Genomic DNA, 16,320 nt, shown 5'->3' with positions numbered 1-16,320 from the left:
TCTGGAAGGAAACTGGGATGTCTGGAAGGAAACTGGGATGTCTGGGAGGACGCTGGGATGGCTGTGAGGAAACTGGGATGTCTGTGAGGAAACTGGGATGTCTGGAAGGAAACTGGGATGTCTGGGAGGACGCTGGGATGTCTGGCACATCTGGGCGGATGCCATGGCAACCACGTAGAAACTTTTAAAAGAAATAATAAATGCTAAAGATGAGCAAACACAAGAACTGACGACGCCGGGCTGCCCGCTGCGCTCCCGGAGGTGACACGGGGCTGGCCAGGCCGGGCAGCGATGGAGGCACCGGGAGGAGCCCACGATCCCGGCGCGTCCCGATCCTGGCGCGTCCCGCTCCGGGCCGAGGGCACCGGGAGGAGCCTCCGCTCCCGCTCCTGTCCCGATCCCGCTCCCGATGCCACTCGTGATCCCAGTGTCGCTCCTGATCCCGGTCCCGATCCCGGTGCTGCTCCTGATCCCGCTCCCGGTGCCGATCCCCCTCCCGCTCCTACTCCCGGTGCGGATCCCGCTCCTGATCCCGGTCCCGATGATCCCGGTGCCGCTCCCGCTCCTGATGATCCCGATCCCACTCCCGATCCCGATGATCCCGATCCCGATGATCCCGATCCCGATGATCCCGATCCCGATCCCGCTCATCCCGGTCCCGATGATCCCGGTCCCGATCATCCCGATCCCGGTCCCGATCCCGGTCCCGATCCCGCTCCCGATGATCCCGCTCCCGATGATCCCGCTCCCGATCCCGCTCCCGATGATCCCGATCCCGATGATCCCGATCCCGATGATCCCGCTCCCGATCCCGATCCCGATCCCGTCCCGGGCAGAGGCGACGCCGCCTCCCGCGGCCTCCGGGCTCCCTCTGGTGGCAGCCGCGGGTTCTGCAACCGCACAGCGCCCGAAGCGGCCCCAGGAACAGCCCCGGGGCCACCCCCTGTCCCCTCCCGGGGCCACCTCCTGTCCCGGGGCCACCTCCTGTCCCGGTGCCACCTCCTGTCCCCTCCCGGGGCCACCTCCTGTCCCGGGGCCACCTCCTGTCCCGGTGCCACCTCCTGTCCCCTCCCGGGGCCACCTCCTGTCCCGGGGCCACCTCCTGTCCCCTCCCAGGGCCACCTCCTGTCCCGGGGCCACCTCCTGTCCCCTCCCAGGGCCACCTCCTGTCCCGGTGCCACCTCCTGTCCCGGGGCCACCCCCTGTCCCCTCCCGGGGCCACCTCCTGTCCCGGGGCCACCTCCTGTCCCCTCCCGGGGCCACCTCCTGTCCCGGGGCCACCCCCTGTCCCCTCCCGGGGCCACCTCCTGTCCCGGGGCCACCTCCTGTCCCCTCCCAGGGCCACCTCCTGTCCCGGGGCCACCCCCTGTCCCCTCCCGGGGCCACCTCCTGTCCCCCTGTCCCGGTGCCACCTCCTGTCCCCCTGTCCCGGTGCCACCTCCTGTCCCCGCCCGGTGCCACCTCCTGTCCCGGTGCCACCTCCTGTCCCCTCTGTCCCGGTGCCACCTCCTGTCCCGGGGCCACCTCCTGTCCCCTCCCGGGGCCACCTCCTGTCCCCCTGTCCCGGTGCCACCTCCTGTCCCCGCCCGGTGCCACCTCCTGTCCCGGTGCCACCTCCTGCCCCCCTGTCCCCTCTGTCCCGGTGCCACCTCCTGTCCCCTCTGTCCCGGTGCCACCTCCTGTCCCGGGGCCACCTCCTGTCCCCTCCCGGGGCCACCTCCTGTCCCCCTGTCCCGGTGCCACCTCCTGTCCCCTCCCGGTGCCACCCGGCACAGGGGCTCCCATCACAGTGGGGAGGGCGATCGGGCCATTTGGGGGACCCCAAAATGTGCGGGCGCAGCTGTGGCAGAGCCCCCCCAAAATCCCCACTCGGAGCCACCTCTCCTTTATTCCAGGGACTGGTACAAAACGGGGGGGGGCGGGGGGGTCTCGATTTGGGGGGGCTGCACCCCCAGAGCCCCCCCCCCCCGCAGGGTTTTGGGGTGGGGGCTACGCCTTGGCCCCCCCCGGGACCCCCTGAGCCGCCGTCAGCTGCTGCAGCTTCTGCGTCATCATCTCCAGCACGGCTGGGGGGCAGCGGGTCAGGGGCACCCCAAAAACCCCCCACAGTGGGGAGGGGGCCCCAAAACCGGGGAGGGGGCAAAGGGGGACCCCAAAAGTGGGGAGGGGTCAGGGGACTCCAGGATTGGGGGGATCCCAAAAGTGGGGAGGGGGGTTCAGGGGGTGTTTGGGGGATATTTGGGGGGTCAGGGGGTGTTTAGGGGATATTTGGGGGCTCAGGGGGTGTTTGGGGGGTTTCAGGGGGGGTTTAGGGGATATTTGGGGGGTTCAGGGGGTGTTTAGGGGATATTTCGGGGGTGTTTAGGGGGTGTTGGGGGGGTCAGGGGGTGTTTGGGGGATCTCAGGGGGATTTAGGGGATATTTGGGGGGGCCAGGGGGCGTTTGGGGGGGGGTCAGGGGGTGTTTGGGGGATTTCAGGGGGGGTTTAGGGGATATTTGGGGGGTCAGGGGGTGTCTGGGGGTTTCAGGGGGGGTTTAGGGGATATTTGGGGGGTCAGGGGGTGTTTAGGGGATATTTGGGGGTCTCAGGGGGTGTTTGGGGGGTTTCAGGGGGGGTTTAGGGGATATTTGGGGGGTCAGGGGGTGTTTGGGGGGTTTCAGGGGGGGTTTAGGGGATATTTGGGGGGTCAGGGGGTGTTTGGGGGGTTTCAGGGGGGGTTTAGGGGATATTTGGGGGCTCAGGGGGTGTTTGGGGGGGGTCTAGGGGGGTTTAGGGGATATTTGGGGGGTCAGGGGGTGTTTGGGGGATATTTGGGGGTCTCAGGGGGTGTTTGGGGGTTTCAGGGGGGGTTTAGGGGATATTTGGGGGCTCAGGGGGTGTTTGGGGGGGTTCATGGGGGGTCAGGGGGTGTTTGGGGCCTCAGGGGGTGTTTGGGGGGGTCTCAGGGGGGGCTCAGGGGGTCCCCAAATCCCGGGGGGGGTCCCCAAATCCCGGGGGGGGTACCCACCCTGCTTCATGGCGTGCTTCTCCTGCAGGGCCGGTTGGATTTTCTCCATCTGCCGCGTCAGGAATTCGATTTTCCGCTTGAAAAACGCCCGGGCGTCGTCGGCTGACTGGGAACGGGACGGGGAACGGGGTGGGAATGGGGGAAATGGGGAAAAATGGGGGAAAACGGGCAAAAAACGGGGTGGGAATGGGGGAGAATGGGGAAAAATGGGGGGAAACAGGGTGGGAATGGGGGAAAAAGGGGAAAAATGGGGGAAAACGGGCAAAAAACGGGGTGGGAATGGGGGGAAATGGGGAAAAAATGGGGTGGGAAGGGGGGAAACGGGGGAAAAATGGGGGGAAACGGGCAAAAAACGGGGTAGGAATGGTGGAAAATGGGGAAAATGGGCAAAAAACGGGGTGGGAATGGGGGAAAACGGGCAAAAAACGGGCAAAAAACGGGGTGGGAATGGGGGAAAATGGGAAAAAATGGGGGGAAACGGGGTGGGAATGGGGGAAAATGGGGAAAATGGGGGGGGAAACGGGGTGGGAATGGGGGAAAATGGGGAAAAATGGGCAAAAAACGGGGTGGGAATGGGGGGAAATGGGGAAAAAATGGGGGGAAACGGGCAAAAAAAAGGATAGGAATGGGGGAAAATGGGGAAAAAATGGGGTGAGAATGGGGGAAACGGGGGAAAATGGGGGGAAATGGGGGAAAAACAGGGTGGGAATGGGGGAAAATGGGGAAAAAATGGGGTGAGAATGGGGGAAAATGGGGAAAATGGGGTGGGAATGGGGGAAAATGGGGGAAACGGACAAAAAACGGGGTGGGAATGGGGAAAATGAGGGGAAATAGGGAAAACAGGGAAAAAAGAGGGAGAAATTGGGGGAAAATGGGGAAAATGGGATGCAAAATGGGGAAAATGGAATGGGAAGGGGAGAAATGGGGTGGGAATGGGGGGAATGGGTGGGGAAATGATGTGAAAAAAGGGAAAAAAAGGGAAACAAAGTGGGAAAGGAAAAACGGGGTGGGAAAGAGGAAAACGGGGGAAAATGGGGCAGAAAAGGGGGGGAAGAGGATGAGGTTGGGAAAAATCGGGAGAGGGGGGAGGAAAAAGGACGGGAAGGGCAGAAATGGGTGGGAAAAGGGGGAAAAGGGGATGGGAAAGGGGTGAGAAGAGGGAAAAGTTGGGGGGAAGATGGGTGGGAAAGGGGAGAAATGGGGTGGGAAGGGCAGAAATGGGGTGGGAAAGGGGAGAAATAGGGTGGGAAAGGGGAGAAATGGGGTGGGAAGGGCAGAAATGGGGTGGGAAAGGGCAGAAATGGGGTGGGAAAGGGGAGAAATGGGGTGGGAAGGGCAGAAATGGGGTGGGAAAGGGGAGAAATGGGGTGGGAAAAGGGAGAAATGGGGTGGGAAGGGCAGAAATGGGGTGGGAAAGGGAGGAAATGGGGCGGGAAAGGGGAGAAATGGGGTGGGAAAGGGAGAAATGGGGCGGGAAGGGCAGAAATGGGGTGGGAAAGGAGAAAATGGGGTGGGAAAGGGCAGAAATGGGGTGGGAAAGGGGAGAAATGGGGTGGGAAAGGGGAGAAATGGGGTGGGAAAGGGCAGAAATGGGGTGGGAAAGGGGAGAAATGGGGTGGGAAAGGGGAGAAATGGGGTGGGAAAGGGCAGAAATGGGGTGGGAAAGGGCAGAAATGGGGTGGGAAGGGCAGAAATGGGGTGGGAAAGGGGAGAAATGGGGTGGGAAAGGGGAGAAATGGGGTGGGAAAGGGGAGAAATGGGGTGGGAAAGGGCAGAAATGGGGTGGGAAAGGGGAGAAATGGGGTGGGAAGGGCAGAAATGGGGTGGGAAAGGGGAGAAATGGGGTGGGAAAGGGGAGAAATGGGGTGGGAAGGGCAGAAATGGGGTGGGAAAGGGGAGAAATGGGGTGGGAAGGGGAGAAATGGGGTGGGAAAGGGGAGAAATGGGGTGGGAAAGGCAGAAATGGGGTCGCTGCCCCCCTGTGCCCCCCCTGTGCCCCCCAGGACCCCCCTGTGCCCCCCAGGACCCCCCTGTGCCCCCCTGTGCCCCCCAGGACCCCTGCCCCACCTTCTCCACGTAGTAGCCGGTGCCCACGTCCACCAACACCGTCCGCACGTCCTGGAGCTTGCCGGGCACGTACATCTGGGGGGGTCATGGAAAACGGGGGGCCGCGGGGCTGGGGGGCACGGGGGGGGCACGGGGGGGGCACGAGGGGGGCACAGACCCCCCCCAGAGGGGATTTGGGGGGGATTTGGGGGGATCCCAGGAGCAGGAAAAGGATACGGAGCTGGTGAGCGGCACCAGCAGGTCCTTCCCTGCGGAAACGGGGGGTCAGGGGGGGCTGAGGAGCTCCAGGACCCCCAAAACCCTTCCAGGACCCCCCAAAACCCTTCCAGGACCCCCCAAACCCTTCCAGGACCCCCAAAACCCTTCCAGGACCCCTCCAAACCCTTCCAGGACCCTCAAAACCCTTGCAGGACCCCCCAAAACCCTTGCAGGACCCCTCAAAACATTCCAGGACCCTCAAAACGCTTCCAGGACCCCCAAAACCCTTCCAGGACTCCCCAAACCCTTCCAGGACCCTCAAAACCCTTCCAGGACTCCCCAAACCCTTCCAGGACCCTCAAAACCCTTCCAGGACCCCCCAAACCCTTCCAGGACTCCCCAAACCCTTCCAGGACCCCCCAAAACCCTTCCAGAACCCTCAAGGTCTCCCCAGGGTTTGGGGATCCCCATAAAGATTTGGGGGCTCCCATAAAGATTCGGGGGCTCCCTTGGGTTTGGGGACCCCCCCCCATCCAAATTTGGGCCTCTCAGGATTTGGGGGGACCCCCCCACATCCAAATTTGGACCCCTCAGGATTTGGGACCCCCCCAATCAGAATCTGGGGACTCCCCCCACGTTTTGAGGGCCCGGATCAAGATTTGGGGTCCTCCCCGTGATTTTGGGGGCCCCCCCGAGGATTTGGGGCCCCCCCCCGTGATTTTGGGGCGCCGCTGACCCTCGTTGCCCTTGTGCAGCACGTTCAGGCACTCCTTGGCCTCCACGAACTTGGTCTGGACCACCTTGAGCTGGGCCAGCGACGAGGAGAGGAACTCAACCTCCTGCGGGGATTTGGGGTGTGGGGGGCGGATTTGGGGTGTGGGGGGGCGGATTTGGGGTGTGGGGGGCGGATTTGGGGTGTGGGGGGCGGATTTGGGGTTTGGGGGGCGGATTTGGGGTGTGGGGGGGCGGATTTGGGGTGGGGGGGCGGATTTGGGGTTTGGAGGGGCGGATTTGGGGTTTGAGGGGCGGATTTGGGGTGTGGGGAGGCGGATTTGGGGTGTGGGGGGGCGGATTTGGGGTTTGGAGGGGCGGATTTGGGGTTTGAGGGGCGGATTTGGGGTGTGGGGGGCGGATTTGGGGTTTGAGGGGCGGATTTGGGGTGTGGGGAGGCGGATTTGGGGTGTGGGGGGGCGGATTTGGGGTTTGGAGGGGCGGATTTGGGGTTTGAGGGGCGGATTTGGGGTGTGGGGGGCGGATTTGGGGTGTGGGGAGGCGGATTTGGGGTGTGGGGGGCGGATTTGGGGTTTGGAGGGGCGGATTTGGGGTTTGGAGGGGCGGATTTGGGGTTTGGAGGGGCGGATTTGGGGTTTGAGGGGCGGATTTGGGGTTTGTAGGGGTGGATTTGGGGTGGGGGGGGCGGATTTGGGGTGTGGGGAGGCGGATTTGGGGTGTGGGGAGGCGGATTTGGGGTTTGGAGGGGCGGATTTGGGGTTTGGAGGGGCGGATTTGGGGTTTGAGGGGCGGATTTGGGGTTTGTAGGGGTGGATTTGGGGTGTGGGGGGCGGATTTGGGGTGTGGGGAGGCGGATTTGGGGTCTGGGGGGGCGGATTTGGGGTTTGAGGGGCGGATTTGGGGTTTGAGGGGCGGATTTGGGGTGTGGGGGGGCGGATTTGGGGTGGGGGGGCGGATTTGGGGTTTGGGGGGGCGGATTTGGGGTGTGGGGGGCGGATTTGGGGTTTGGGGGGCGGATTTGGGGTTTGGGAGGGCGGATTTGGGGTGTGGGGGGCGGATTTGGGGTGTGGGGGGGCGGATTTGGGGTGTGGGGGGGCGGATTTGGGGTTTGGGGGGCGGATTTGGGGTGTGGGGGGGGCGGATTTGGGGTGTGGGGGGCGGATTTGGGGTTTGGGGAGGCGGATTTGGGGTTTGGGGGGCGGATTTGGGGTGTGGGGGGGCGGATTTGGGGTTTGGGGGGCGGATTTGGGGTTTGAGGGGCGGATTTGGGGTGTGGGGGGCGGATTTGGGGTTTGGGGGGCGGATTTGGGGTGTGGGGAGGCGGATTTGGGGTTTGGGGGGCGGATTTGGGGTGTGGGGGGCGGATTTGGGGTGTGGGGAGGCGGATTTGGGGTGTGGGGAGGCGGATTTGGGGTGTGGGGGGCGGATTTGGGGTGTGGGGAGGCGGATTTGGGGTGTGGGGGGCGGATTTGGGGTGTGGGGAGGCGGATTTGGGGTGTGGGGAGGCGGATTTGGGGTGTGGGGGGCGGATTTGGGGTTTGTAGGGGCGGATTTGGGGTGTGGGGAGGCGGATTTGGGGTGTGGGGGGGCGGATTTGGGGTGTGGGGGGCGGATTTGGGGTGTGGGGGGGCGGATTTGGGGTGTGGGGAGGCGGATTTGGGGTGTGGGGGGGCGGATTTGGGGTTTGGAGGGGCGGATTTGGGGTTTGGAGGGGCGGATTTGGGGTGTGGGGGGCGGATTTGGGGTGTGGGGGGGCGGATTTGGGGTGTGGGGAGGCGGATTTGGGGTGTGGGGAGGCGGATTTGGGGTGTGGGGAGGCGGATTTGGGGTGTGGGGGGCGGATTTGGGGTGTGGGGGGCGGATTTGGGGTGTGGGGGGCGGATTTGGGGTGTGGGGAGGCGGATTTGGGGTGTGGGGAGGCGGATTTGGGGTGTGGGGGGCGGATTTGGGGTTTGTAGGGGCGGATTTGGGGTGTGGGGAGGCGGATTTGGGGTGTGGGGGGGCGGATTTGGGGTGTGGGGGGCGGATTTGGGGTGTGGGGGGGCGGATTTGGGGTGTGGGGAGGCGGATTTGGGGTGTGGGGGGGCGGATTTGGGGTTTGGAGGGGCGGATTTGGGGTTTGAGGGGCGGATTTGGGGTGTGGGGGGCGGATTTGGGGTGTGGGGGGGCGGATTTGGGGTGTGGGGAGGAGGATTTGGGGTGTGGGGAGGCGGATTTGGGGTGTGGGGGGTGGATTTGGGGTGTGGGGGGCGGATTTGGGGTGTGGGGGGCGGATTTGGGGTGTGGGGGGCAGATTTGGGGTCTGGGGGGGCGGATTTGGGGTTTGGGGAGGCGGATTTGGGGTTTGGAGGGGCGGATTTGGGGTGTGGGGGGCGGATTTGGGGTGTGGGGGGGCGGATTTGGGGTGTGGGGGGCGGATTTGGGGTTTGGGGGGCGGATTTGGGGTGTGGGGGGCGGATTTGGGGTGTGGGGGGGGCGGATTTGGGGTTTGGGGGGCGGATTTGGGGTGTGGGGGGGCGGATTTGGGGTGTGGGGGGCGGATTTGGGGTGTGGGGGGGCGGATTTGGGGTGTGGGGGGGAGGATTTGGGGTTTGAAGGGCGGATTTGGGGTGTGGGGGGCGGATTTGGGGTTTGGAGGGGCGGATTTGGGGTGTGGGGGGCGGATTTGGGGTTTGGGGGGCGGATTTGGGGTGTGGGAGGCGGATTTGGGGTTTGGGGGGGCGGATTTGGGGTGTGGGGGGGCGGATTTGGGGTGGGGGGGGCGGATTTGGGGTTTGGAGGGGGCGGATTTGGGGTTTGGGGGGGCGGATTTGGGGTGTGGGGGGGCGGATTTGGGGTTTGGAGGGGCGGATTTGGGGTGTGGGGGGGGCGGATTTGGGGTTTGGGGAGGCGGATTTGGGGTGTGGGGGGGCGGATTTGGGGTTTGGAGGGGCGGATTTGGGGTGTGGGGAGGCGGATTTGGGGGCGGATTTGGGGTTTGAGGGGCGGATTTGGGGTGTGGGGGGTCGGATTTGGGGTTTGGGGGGGCGGATTTGGGGTGTGGGGAGGCGGATTTGGGGTGTGGGGAGGCGGATTTGGGGTTTGGGGGGCGGATTTGGGGTGTGGAGGGGCGGATTTGGGGTGTGGGGGGGCGGATTTGGGGTGTGGGGGGGCGGATTTGGGGTGTGGGGGGCGGATTTGGGGTTTGGGGGGCGGATTTGGGGTGTGGGGGGCGGATTTGGGGTTTGGGGGGCGGATTTGGGGTGTGGGGGGCGGATTTGGGGTTTGTAGGGGCGGATTTGGGGTTTGAGGGGCGGATTTGGGGTGTGGGGAGGCGGATTTGGGGTGTGGGGGGCGGATTTGGGGTGTGGGGGGCGGATTTGGGGTTTGGGGGGCGGATTTGGGGTGTCGGGGGTCCCGGGAATGGGGGGAGACCCCCGCAATTGGGATTTGGGAAATGGGGGCTCCCCCCAGGGCTGGGAACGGCCCCAAAGGGATGAGGAGGAACCGCCGTGGTTTTTGGGGGGGATCCCCAAAATTGGGGGGTACCCGAGCCCCAACCCCCCCCCCCCCCCCAAAACCAGTCACCGCAGCACTGCTGGGGCCACGTCCCTCCCAGTGCTCCCAGTCCGAACCAGGTCGGCCCCACACGCTCCCCCCACAGCCCAGCGTGGCCCCCCAGGACCCCCCCCAGACACCCCCAAATCCCACGGCAGCTGCGACCCCCCCTCAGGAGCCTCCCTGAGCCCCCCGAGACCCCCAAACCCTCCCAGTCCCTCCCAGTCTGAACCAGCCGGGACCCCCCCACCTCTGGGATCCCCTCAGGACCCTCCCTGAGCCCCCCAGTCCCTCCCAGTCCCTCCCAGTCTGAACCAGCCGGGACCCCCCCACCTCCGGGATCCCCTCAGGAGCCTCCCTGAGCCCCCCAGTCCCTCCCAGTCCCTCCCAGTCTGAACCAGCCGGGATCCCCCAACCTCTGGGATCCCCCCCTCAGGAGCCTCCCTGAGCCCCCCGAGACCCCCAAACCCTCCCAGTCCCTCCCAGTCTGAACCAGCCGGGACCCCCCAACCTCTGGGATCCCCTCAGGAGCCTCCCTGAGCCCCCCAGTCCCTCCCAGTCCCTCCCAGTCTGAACCAGCCGGGACCCCCCCAACCTCCGGAATCCCCTCAGGACCCTCCCAGGCCCCTCCCAGCCCCCGGACCTGCTCCAGCCTCGCTCTCCCCGCAGCCCCCTCGGAGACCCCTCCCTCCCCACGACCCCCCAGGCCCCTTCGGAGGGACCCCCGAGCCCCCCGCACCTGCTCCAGCTGCCCCTTGAGCATCTCGAGCTGCGGCAGCCCCAGCTCCCCCACTCACGGCCTGCGCCATCTTGGGCCGCCCGCCCGCCCCGCGCCGGGCCCCGCGCCACGCCCCGCGCCACAGCGCCCCCTGCCGGCTCGGAGGACCGCGCTGGCGCCCTGAGACAGCGCCCCCCGGCGGCTGGAGGATTGGGGGGGGGGGGGGTGTGTCCTAATCCCCCCCCACCCCAAAAAAAGGGGGGTTCTAATGACCCCCCCCAAAAAAGGGGGGGTTCTGCTCCCCCCCCAACCCCAAAAAAGGGAAGTTCTGTTCCCCCCACCCCAAAAAAAGGGGGGATTCTTTCTCCCCCCCACCCCAAAAAAAGGGGGGTTCTGTTCCCCCCACCCCAAAAAAGGGAGGGACTCTTTTGCTCCCCCCACCCCAAAAAAGGGGGGGTTCTTTCTCCCCCCCACCCCAAAAAAGGGGGGTTCTGTTCCCCCCACCCAAAAAAAGTGGGGTTCTGTTCCCCCCCCACCCCAAAAAAGGGGGGTTCTGCTCCCCCCCCAACCCCAAAAAAACGGGGGGGATTCTTTTGCTCCCCCATCCCAAAAAAGGGAACTTCTGTCCCCTCCCCCCGAAAAAAAAGGGGGGATTCTTTCTCCCCCCCCAACCCCAAAAAAGGGGGGGTTCTGCTCCCCCCCAACCCCAAAAAAGGGGGGTTCTGCTCCCCCCCACCCCAAAAAAGGGGGGGTTCTGTTCCCCCCAACCCCAAAAAAACGGGGGGATTCTTTTGCTCCCCCCACCCCAAAAAAGGGAACTTCTGTCCCCTCCCCCTCCAAAAAAAGGGGGGTTCTTTCTCCCCCCCACCCCAAAAAAGGGGGGTTCTGTTCCCCCCAACCCTAAAAAAGGGGGGTTCTGCTCCCCCCCCACCCCAAAAAAGGGAGGGACTCTTTTGCTCCCCCCACCCCAAAAAAAGGGGGGATTCTTTCTCCCCCCCCAACCCCAAAAAAGGGGGGATAAGGGGGGGGTTCTGTTCGCCCCCACCCCAAAAAAAACGGGGGGGATTCTTTTGCTCCCCCATCCCAAAAAAGGGAACTTCTGTTCTCCCCACCCCAAAAAAAGGGGGGTTTCGGGGTCACCCCAAGGGGGGGGCAGAAATTGGGGGGGTTTTGGGGTCACCCCAAGGGGGGGGGGGGCAGAAATTGGGGGGATTTTGGGGTCACCCCAAACCGGGGGGGGGGGCAGAAATTGGGGGTTTTGGGTCACCCCAAGGGGGGGGCAGAAATTGGGGGGATTTTGGGTCACCCCAATAAAAGGGGGGGGGGCAGAAATTGGGGGGGGTTTGGGGTCACCCCAAGGGGGGGGGGGGGGGCAGAAATTGGGGGGGGTTGGGGTCACCCCAAGGGGGGGGGGGGGGCAGAAATTGGGGGGGTTTTGGGTCACCCCAAGGGGGGGGGGGGGGGGCAGAAATTGGGGGGTTTGGGGTCACCCCAAGGGGGGGGGGGGGGGGGCAGAAATTGGGGGGGTTTGGGGTCACCCCAAGGGGGGGGGCAGAAATTGGGGGGGTTTGGGGTCACCCCAAACCGGGGGGGGGGGGCAGAAATTGGGGGGTTTTGGGGTCACCCCAAACCGGGGGGGGGCAGAAATTGGGGGGGGTTTGGGGTCACCCCAAGGGGGGGTGGGGCAGAAATTGGGGGATTTTGGGGTCACCCCAATAAAAGGGGGGGGGGCAGAAATTGGGGGGATTTTGGGTCACCCCAAGGGGGGGGGGGGCAGAAATTGGGGGATTTTGGGGTCACCCCAAACCGGGGGGGGGGCAGAAATTGGGGGGGTTTGGGGTCACCCCAATAAAAGGGGGGGGGCAGAAATTGGGGGGATTTTGGGTCACCCCAAGGGGGGGGGGCAGAAATTGGGGGGGGTTTGGGGTCACCCCAATAAAAGGGGGGGGGGCAGAAATTGGGGGGATTTTGGGTCACCCCAAGGGGGGGGGGGGGCAGAAATTGGGGGGTTTTGGGGTCACCCCAAGCAGGAAAAGCCTCTGGGAGCTTCCCTGGGGAGGGGGCAGAGAGAAAATGGGGGGGGGGGGTCCCGAGAGATTTTGGGGGGGGGGGCACAGAGAGACTCGGGGGGGGGGTGCAGAGGCAGCAGCTTTATTGTCACAAAAGGGGCGAATAAACCCCAAAATTCGTTAAAATCGCATTAAAATTAAGGCAGTTCCAACCTCCCCTCCCCCCCCCCTCTCAGCGCCCCCCCAAAAGGGTCCCTGGAGAGTGGGACCCCAAAAATCGTCAGCAGAGATAACGGGGGGACCCCAAAGGTAACAAAGGGGGGACCCCAAAAGGGATCCCAAAAGGGATGGGGGGACCCCAAAACCTCCCCCCAGGCAATGGGGGGGACCCCAAAGGTGACAAAGGGACCCCAAAGGTGACAAAGGGACCCCAAAACTTCATCCCAGACAAGGGGGGGACCCCAAAGGTGACAAAGGGACCCCAAAACTTCATCCCAGACAAGGGGGGGACCCCAAAGGTGACAAAGGGACCCCAAAGGTGACAAAAGGACCCCAAAATTTCCCCCCAGGCAACGGGGGGGCTCCAAGACAATGGGGGGAACCCCCAAACGCTCACCCCGGACAAGGGGGGGACCCCAAAGGTGACAAAAGGACCCCAAAACTTCCCCCCAGGCAGTGGGGGGGACCCCAAAGGGATCCCAAAAGGGATGGGGGACCCCAAAACTTCCCCCCAGACAACGGGGGGACCCCAAAGGTGACAAAGGGACCCCAAACCTTCACCCCAGGCCATGGGGGGGACCCCAAAGGTGACAAAAGGACCCCAAAATTTCCCCCCAGGCAACGGGGGGGCTCCAAGACAATGGGGGGAACCCCCAAACGCTCACCCCAGACAAAGGGGGGACCCCAAAGGTGACAAAGGGACCCCAAAACTTCCCCCCAGGCAGTGGGGGGGACCCCAAAGGGATCCCAAAAGGGATGGGGGACCCCAAAACTTCCCCCCAGACAACGGGGGGACCCCAAAGGTGACAAAGGGACCCCAAAGGTGACAAAGGGACCCCAAAACTTCATCCCAGACAAGGGGGGGGACCCCAAAGGTGACAAAGGGACCCCAAAATTTCCCCCCAGGCAATGGGGGGACCCCAAAGGTGACAAAGGGACCCCAAAGGTGACAAAAGGACCCCAAAATTTCCCCCCAGGCAACGGGGGGGCTCCAAGACAATGGGGGGAACCCCCAAACGCTCACCCCAGACAAGGGGGGGACCCCAAAGGTGACAAAGGGACCCCAAAGGTGACAAAGGGACCGCAAACGCTCACCCCAGACAAAGGGGGGACCCCAAAGGTGACAAAGGGACCCCAAAACTTCATCCCAGACAAGGGGGGGGACCCCAAAGGTGACAAAAGGACCCCAAAACTTCCCCCCAGGCAATGGGGGGGCTCCAAGACAATGGGGGGAACCCCCAAACCCTCACCCCAGACAAGGGGGGACCCCAAAGGTGACAAAAGGACCCCAAAACTTCCCCCCAGGCAGTGGGGGGGACCCCAAAGGGATCCCAAAAGGGATGGGGGACCCCAAAACTTCCCCCCAGACAACGGGGGGACCCCAAAGGTGACAAAGGGACCCCAAACCTTCACCCCAGGCCATGGGGGGGACCCCAAAGGTGACAAAGGGACCCCAAAATTTCCCCCCAGGCAACGGGGGGGCTCCAAGACAATGGGGGGAACCCCCAAACGCTCACCCCAGACAAAGGGGGGACCCCAAAGGTGACAAAAGGACCCCAAAACTTCCCCCCAGGCAATGGGGGGACCCTAAAGGTGACAAAGGGACCCCAAAGGTGACAAAGGGACCCCAAAACTTCCCCCCAGGCAGTGGGGGGGACCCCAAAGGCGACAAAGGGACCCCAAACCTTCACCCCAGGCCATGGGGGGGACCCCAAAGGTGACAAAGGGACCCCAAAGGTGACAAAGGGACCCCAAATCCTCACCCCAGGCAGTGGGGGGGACCCCAAAGGCAACAAAGGGACCCCAAAGGTGACAAAGGGCCCCCAAAACTTCGTCCCAGACAAGGGGGGACCCCAAAGGTGACAAAGGGACCCCAAAATTTCCCCCCAGGCAGTGGGGGGGACCCCAAAGGGATCCCAAAAGGGATGGGGGACCCCAAAACTTCCCCCCAGACAACGGGGGGACCCCAAAGGTGACAAAAGGACCCCAAAATTTCCCCCCAGGCAACGGGGGGGCTCCAAGACAATGGGGGGAACCCCCAAACCCTCACCCCAGACAAGGGGGGGACCCCAAAGGTGACAAAGGGACCCCAAAACTTCCCCCCAGGCAATGGGGGGACCCTAAAGGTGACAAAGGGACCCCAAAGGTGACAAAGGGACCCCAAACCTTCTCCCCAAGGGAGGCTGTGGGCAATGGGGGGAACCCCAAAGGCAAAGGGGGAACCCCAAAGGCAAAGGGGGGACCCCAAAGGGGGAACCCCAAAGGCAAAGGGGGAACCCCAAAGGCAAAGGGGGAACCTCCAACCTTCACTGCAGAACCCCAAAGATGCCAAAGGAACCCCGAGGGCAACGGGGGGGACCCCCCAAACCCCCCCCGGGCAATTGGGGGGATCCCAACAACAACGGGGGGACCCCAAAGACGCCAAATCCCCCTCACCCCACCCCAAATTGGGGACCCCCCTCCTCAGCAGAGGCTGACCGGGAGCCCGTAGGCCACGGGGGCGGCCCCGATGAGGAATTTGAGTCGGGGGGCCTGGCGGGCCTGGGCCAGCTGGGCCAGCAGGGGGGTCCCGGGGCCACCCCGCAGCCACCCCCGCAGCAGCGCCTGCGCCAGCCGGTCCAGGTCCCGGTCCGTGACGTCCCAGAGGTTCCCCAGCACCAGCGGGCTGCAAACGGGGTGGGGACACCCCAAAAATGGGGCTGTGAGCACGGGGAGACCCCAAAAGTACAGAGAGACCCCAAAAATGGGGCTGTGAGCACGGGGAGACCCCAAAAATACAGAGAGAGCCCAAAAATGGGGCTGTGAGCACGGGGAGATCCCAAAAGTACAGAGAGACCCTAAAAATGGGGCTGTGAGCACGGGGAGAGCCCAAAAATACAGAGAGACCCCAAAAATGGGGCTGTGAGCACGGGGAGATCCCAAAAGTACAGAGAAACCCCAAAAATGGGCTGTGAGCACGGGGAGACCCCAAAAATACAGAGAGACCCCAAAAGTACAGGGAGATCCTAAAAATGGGGCTGTGAGCACGGGGAGACCCCAAAAAACCAGGGAGACCCCGAAAATACAGAGACACCCCAAAAACGGGGCTGTGAGCATGGAGAGATCCCAAAAAGTGCAGGGAGACCCCAAAAGTACAGGGAGACCCCAAAAATGGGGCTGTGAGCACGGGGAGACCCCAAAAATACAGAGAGACCCCAAAAATGGGGCTGTGAGCACGGGGAGACCCCAAAAGTACAGAGAGACCCCGAAAATGGGGCTGTGAGCACGGGGAGACCCCAAAAATACAGAGAGACCCTAAAAACGGGGCTGTGAGCACGGGGAGATCCCAAAAGTACAGAGAGACCCCAAAAGTACAGGGAGACCCTAAAAACGGGGCTGTGAGCACGGGGAGACCCCAAAAATACAGAGAGACCCCAAAAATGGGGCTGTGAGCACGGGGAGACCCCAAAAATACAGAAAGACCCCAAAAATAGAGGGATACCCCCAAAATCCCTCCAGAACTCAGCAGCTCCCAGAGCTCCCCCCCCTCCAAATCCCAAATAACCCCCCAGATCCCAAATGATCCCGAACGATCCGAAAGGATCCCAAACCACCCCAAAGGACCCCAAATAATCCCAAATGATCCCAAACAACCCCAAAGGATCCCAAATGATCCCAAACGATCCCAAATGATCCCAAAAGACCCCAAAGGATCCCAAATAATCCCAAACGACCCCAAAGGACCCCAAATGACCCCAAACGATCCCAAACGACCCCAAAGGATCCCAAACGATCTCAAAGGACCCCAAATGATCCCAAACAATCCCAAAGGACCCCGAACCATCCCAAAGGA

At 63.5% G+C, this 16,320-nt stretch overlaps 1 protein-coding gene across 1 annotated transcript; it reads right to left on the bottom strand.

Annotated features, from left to right (window-relative positions):
• Nucleotides 1-1,869: 1,869 nt before the first annotated feature.
• On the bottom strand, nt 1,870-10,351 carry PFDN5 (prefoldin subunit 5; the record flags this gene model as incomplete). The annotated part of the gene is given in 7 exon segments (XM_082299130.1): nt 1,870-2,066; nt 3,009-3,114; nt 5,076-5,150; nt 5,292-5,323; nt 6,010-6,112; nt 10,282-10,336; nt 10,338-10,351. Coding segments are annotated over 7 exon segments (462 nt in total). The 3' UTR covers nt 1,870-1,989.
• Between the last annotated feature and the right edge of the window lie 5,969 nt (nt 10,352-16,320).

Source organism: Coloeus monedula (assembly GCF_965178545.1).
Source record: "Coloeus monedula genome assembly, chromosome: 30".
NCBI lineage: Eukaryota > Metazoa > Chordata > Aves > Passeriformes > Corvidae > Coloeus > Coloeus monedula.
The sequence above is the reverse complement of the archived record's forward strand: the minus strand, read 5'-3'. Positions and strand labels throughout refer to the sequence as shown.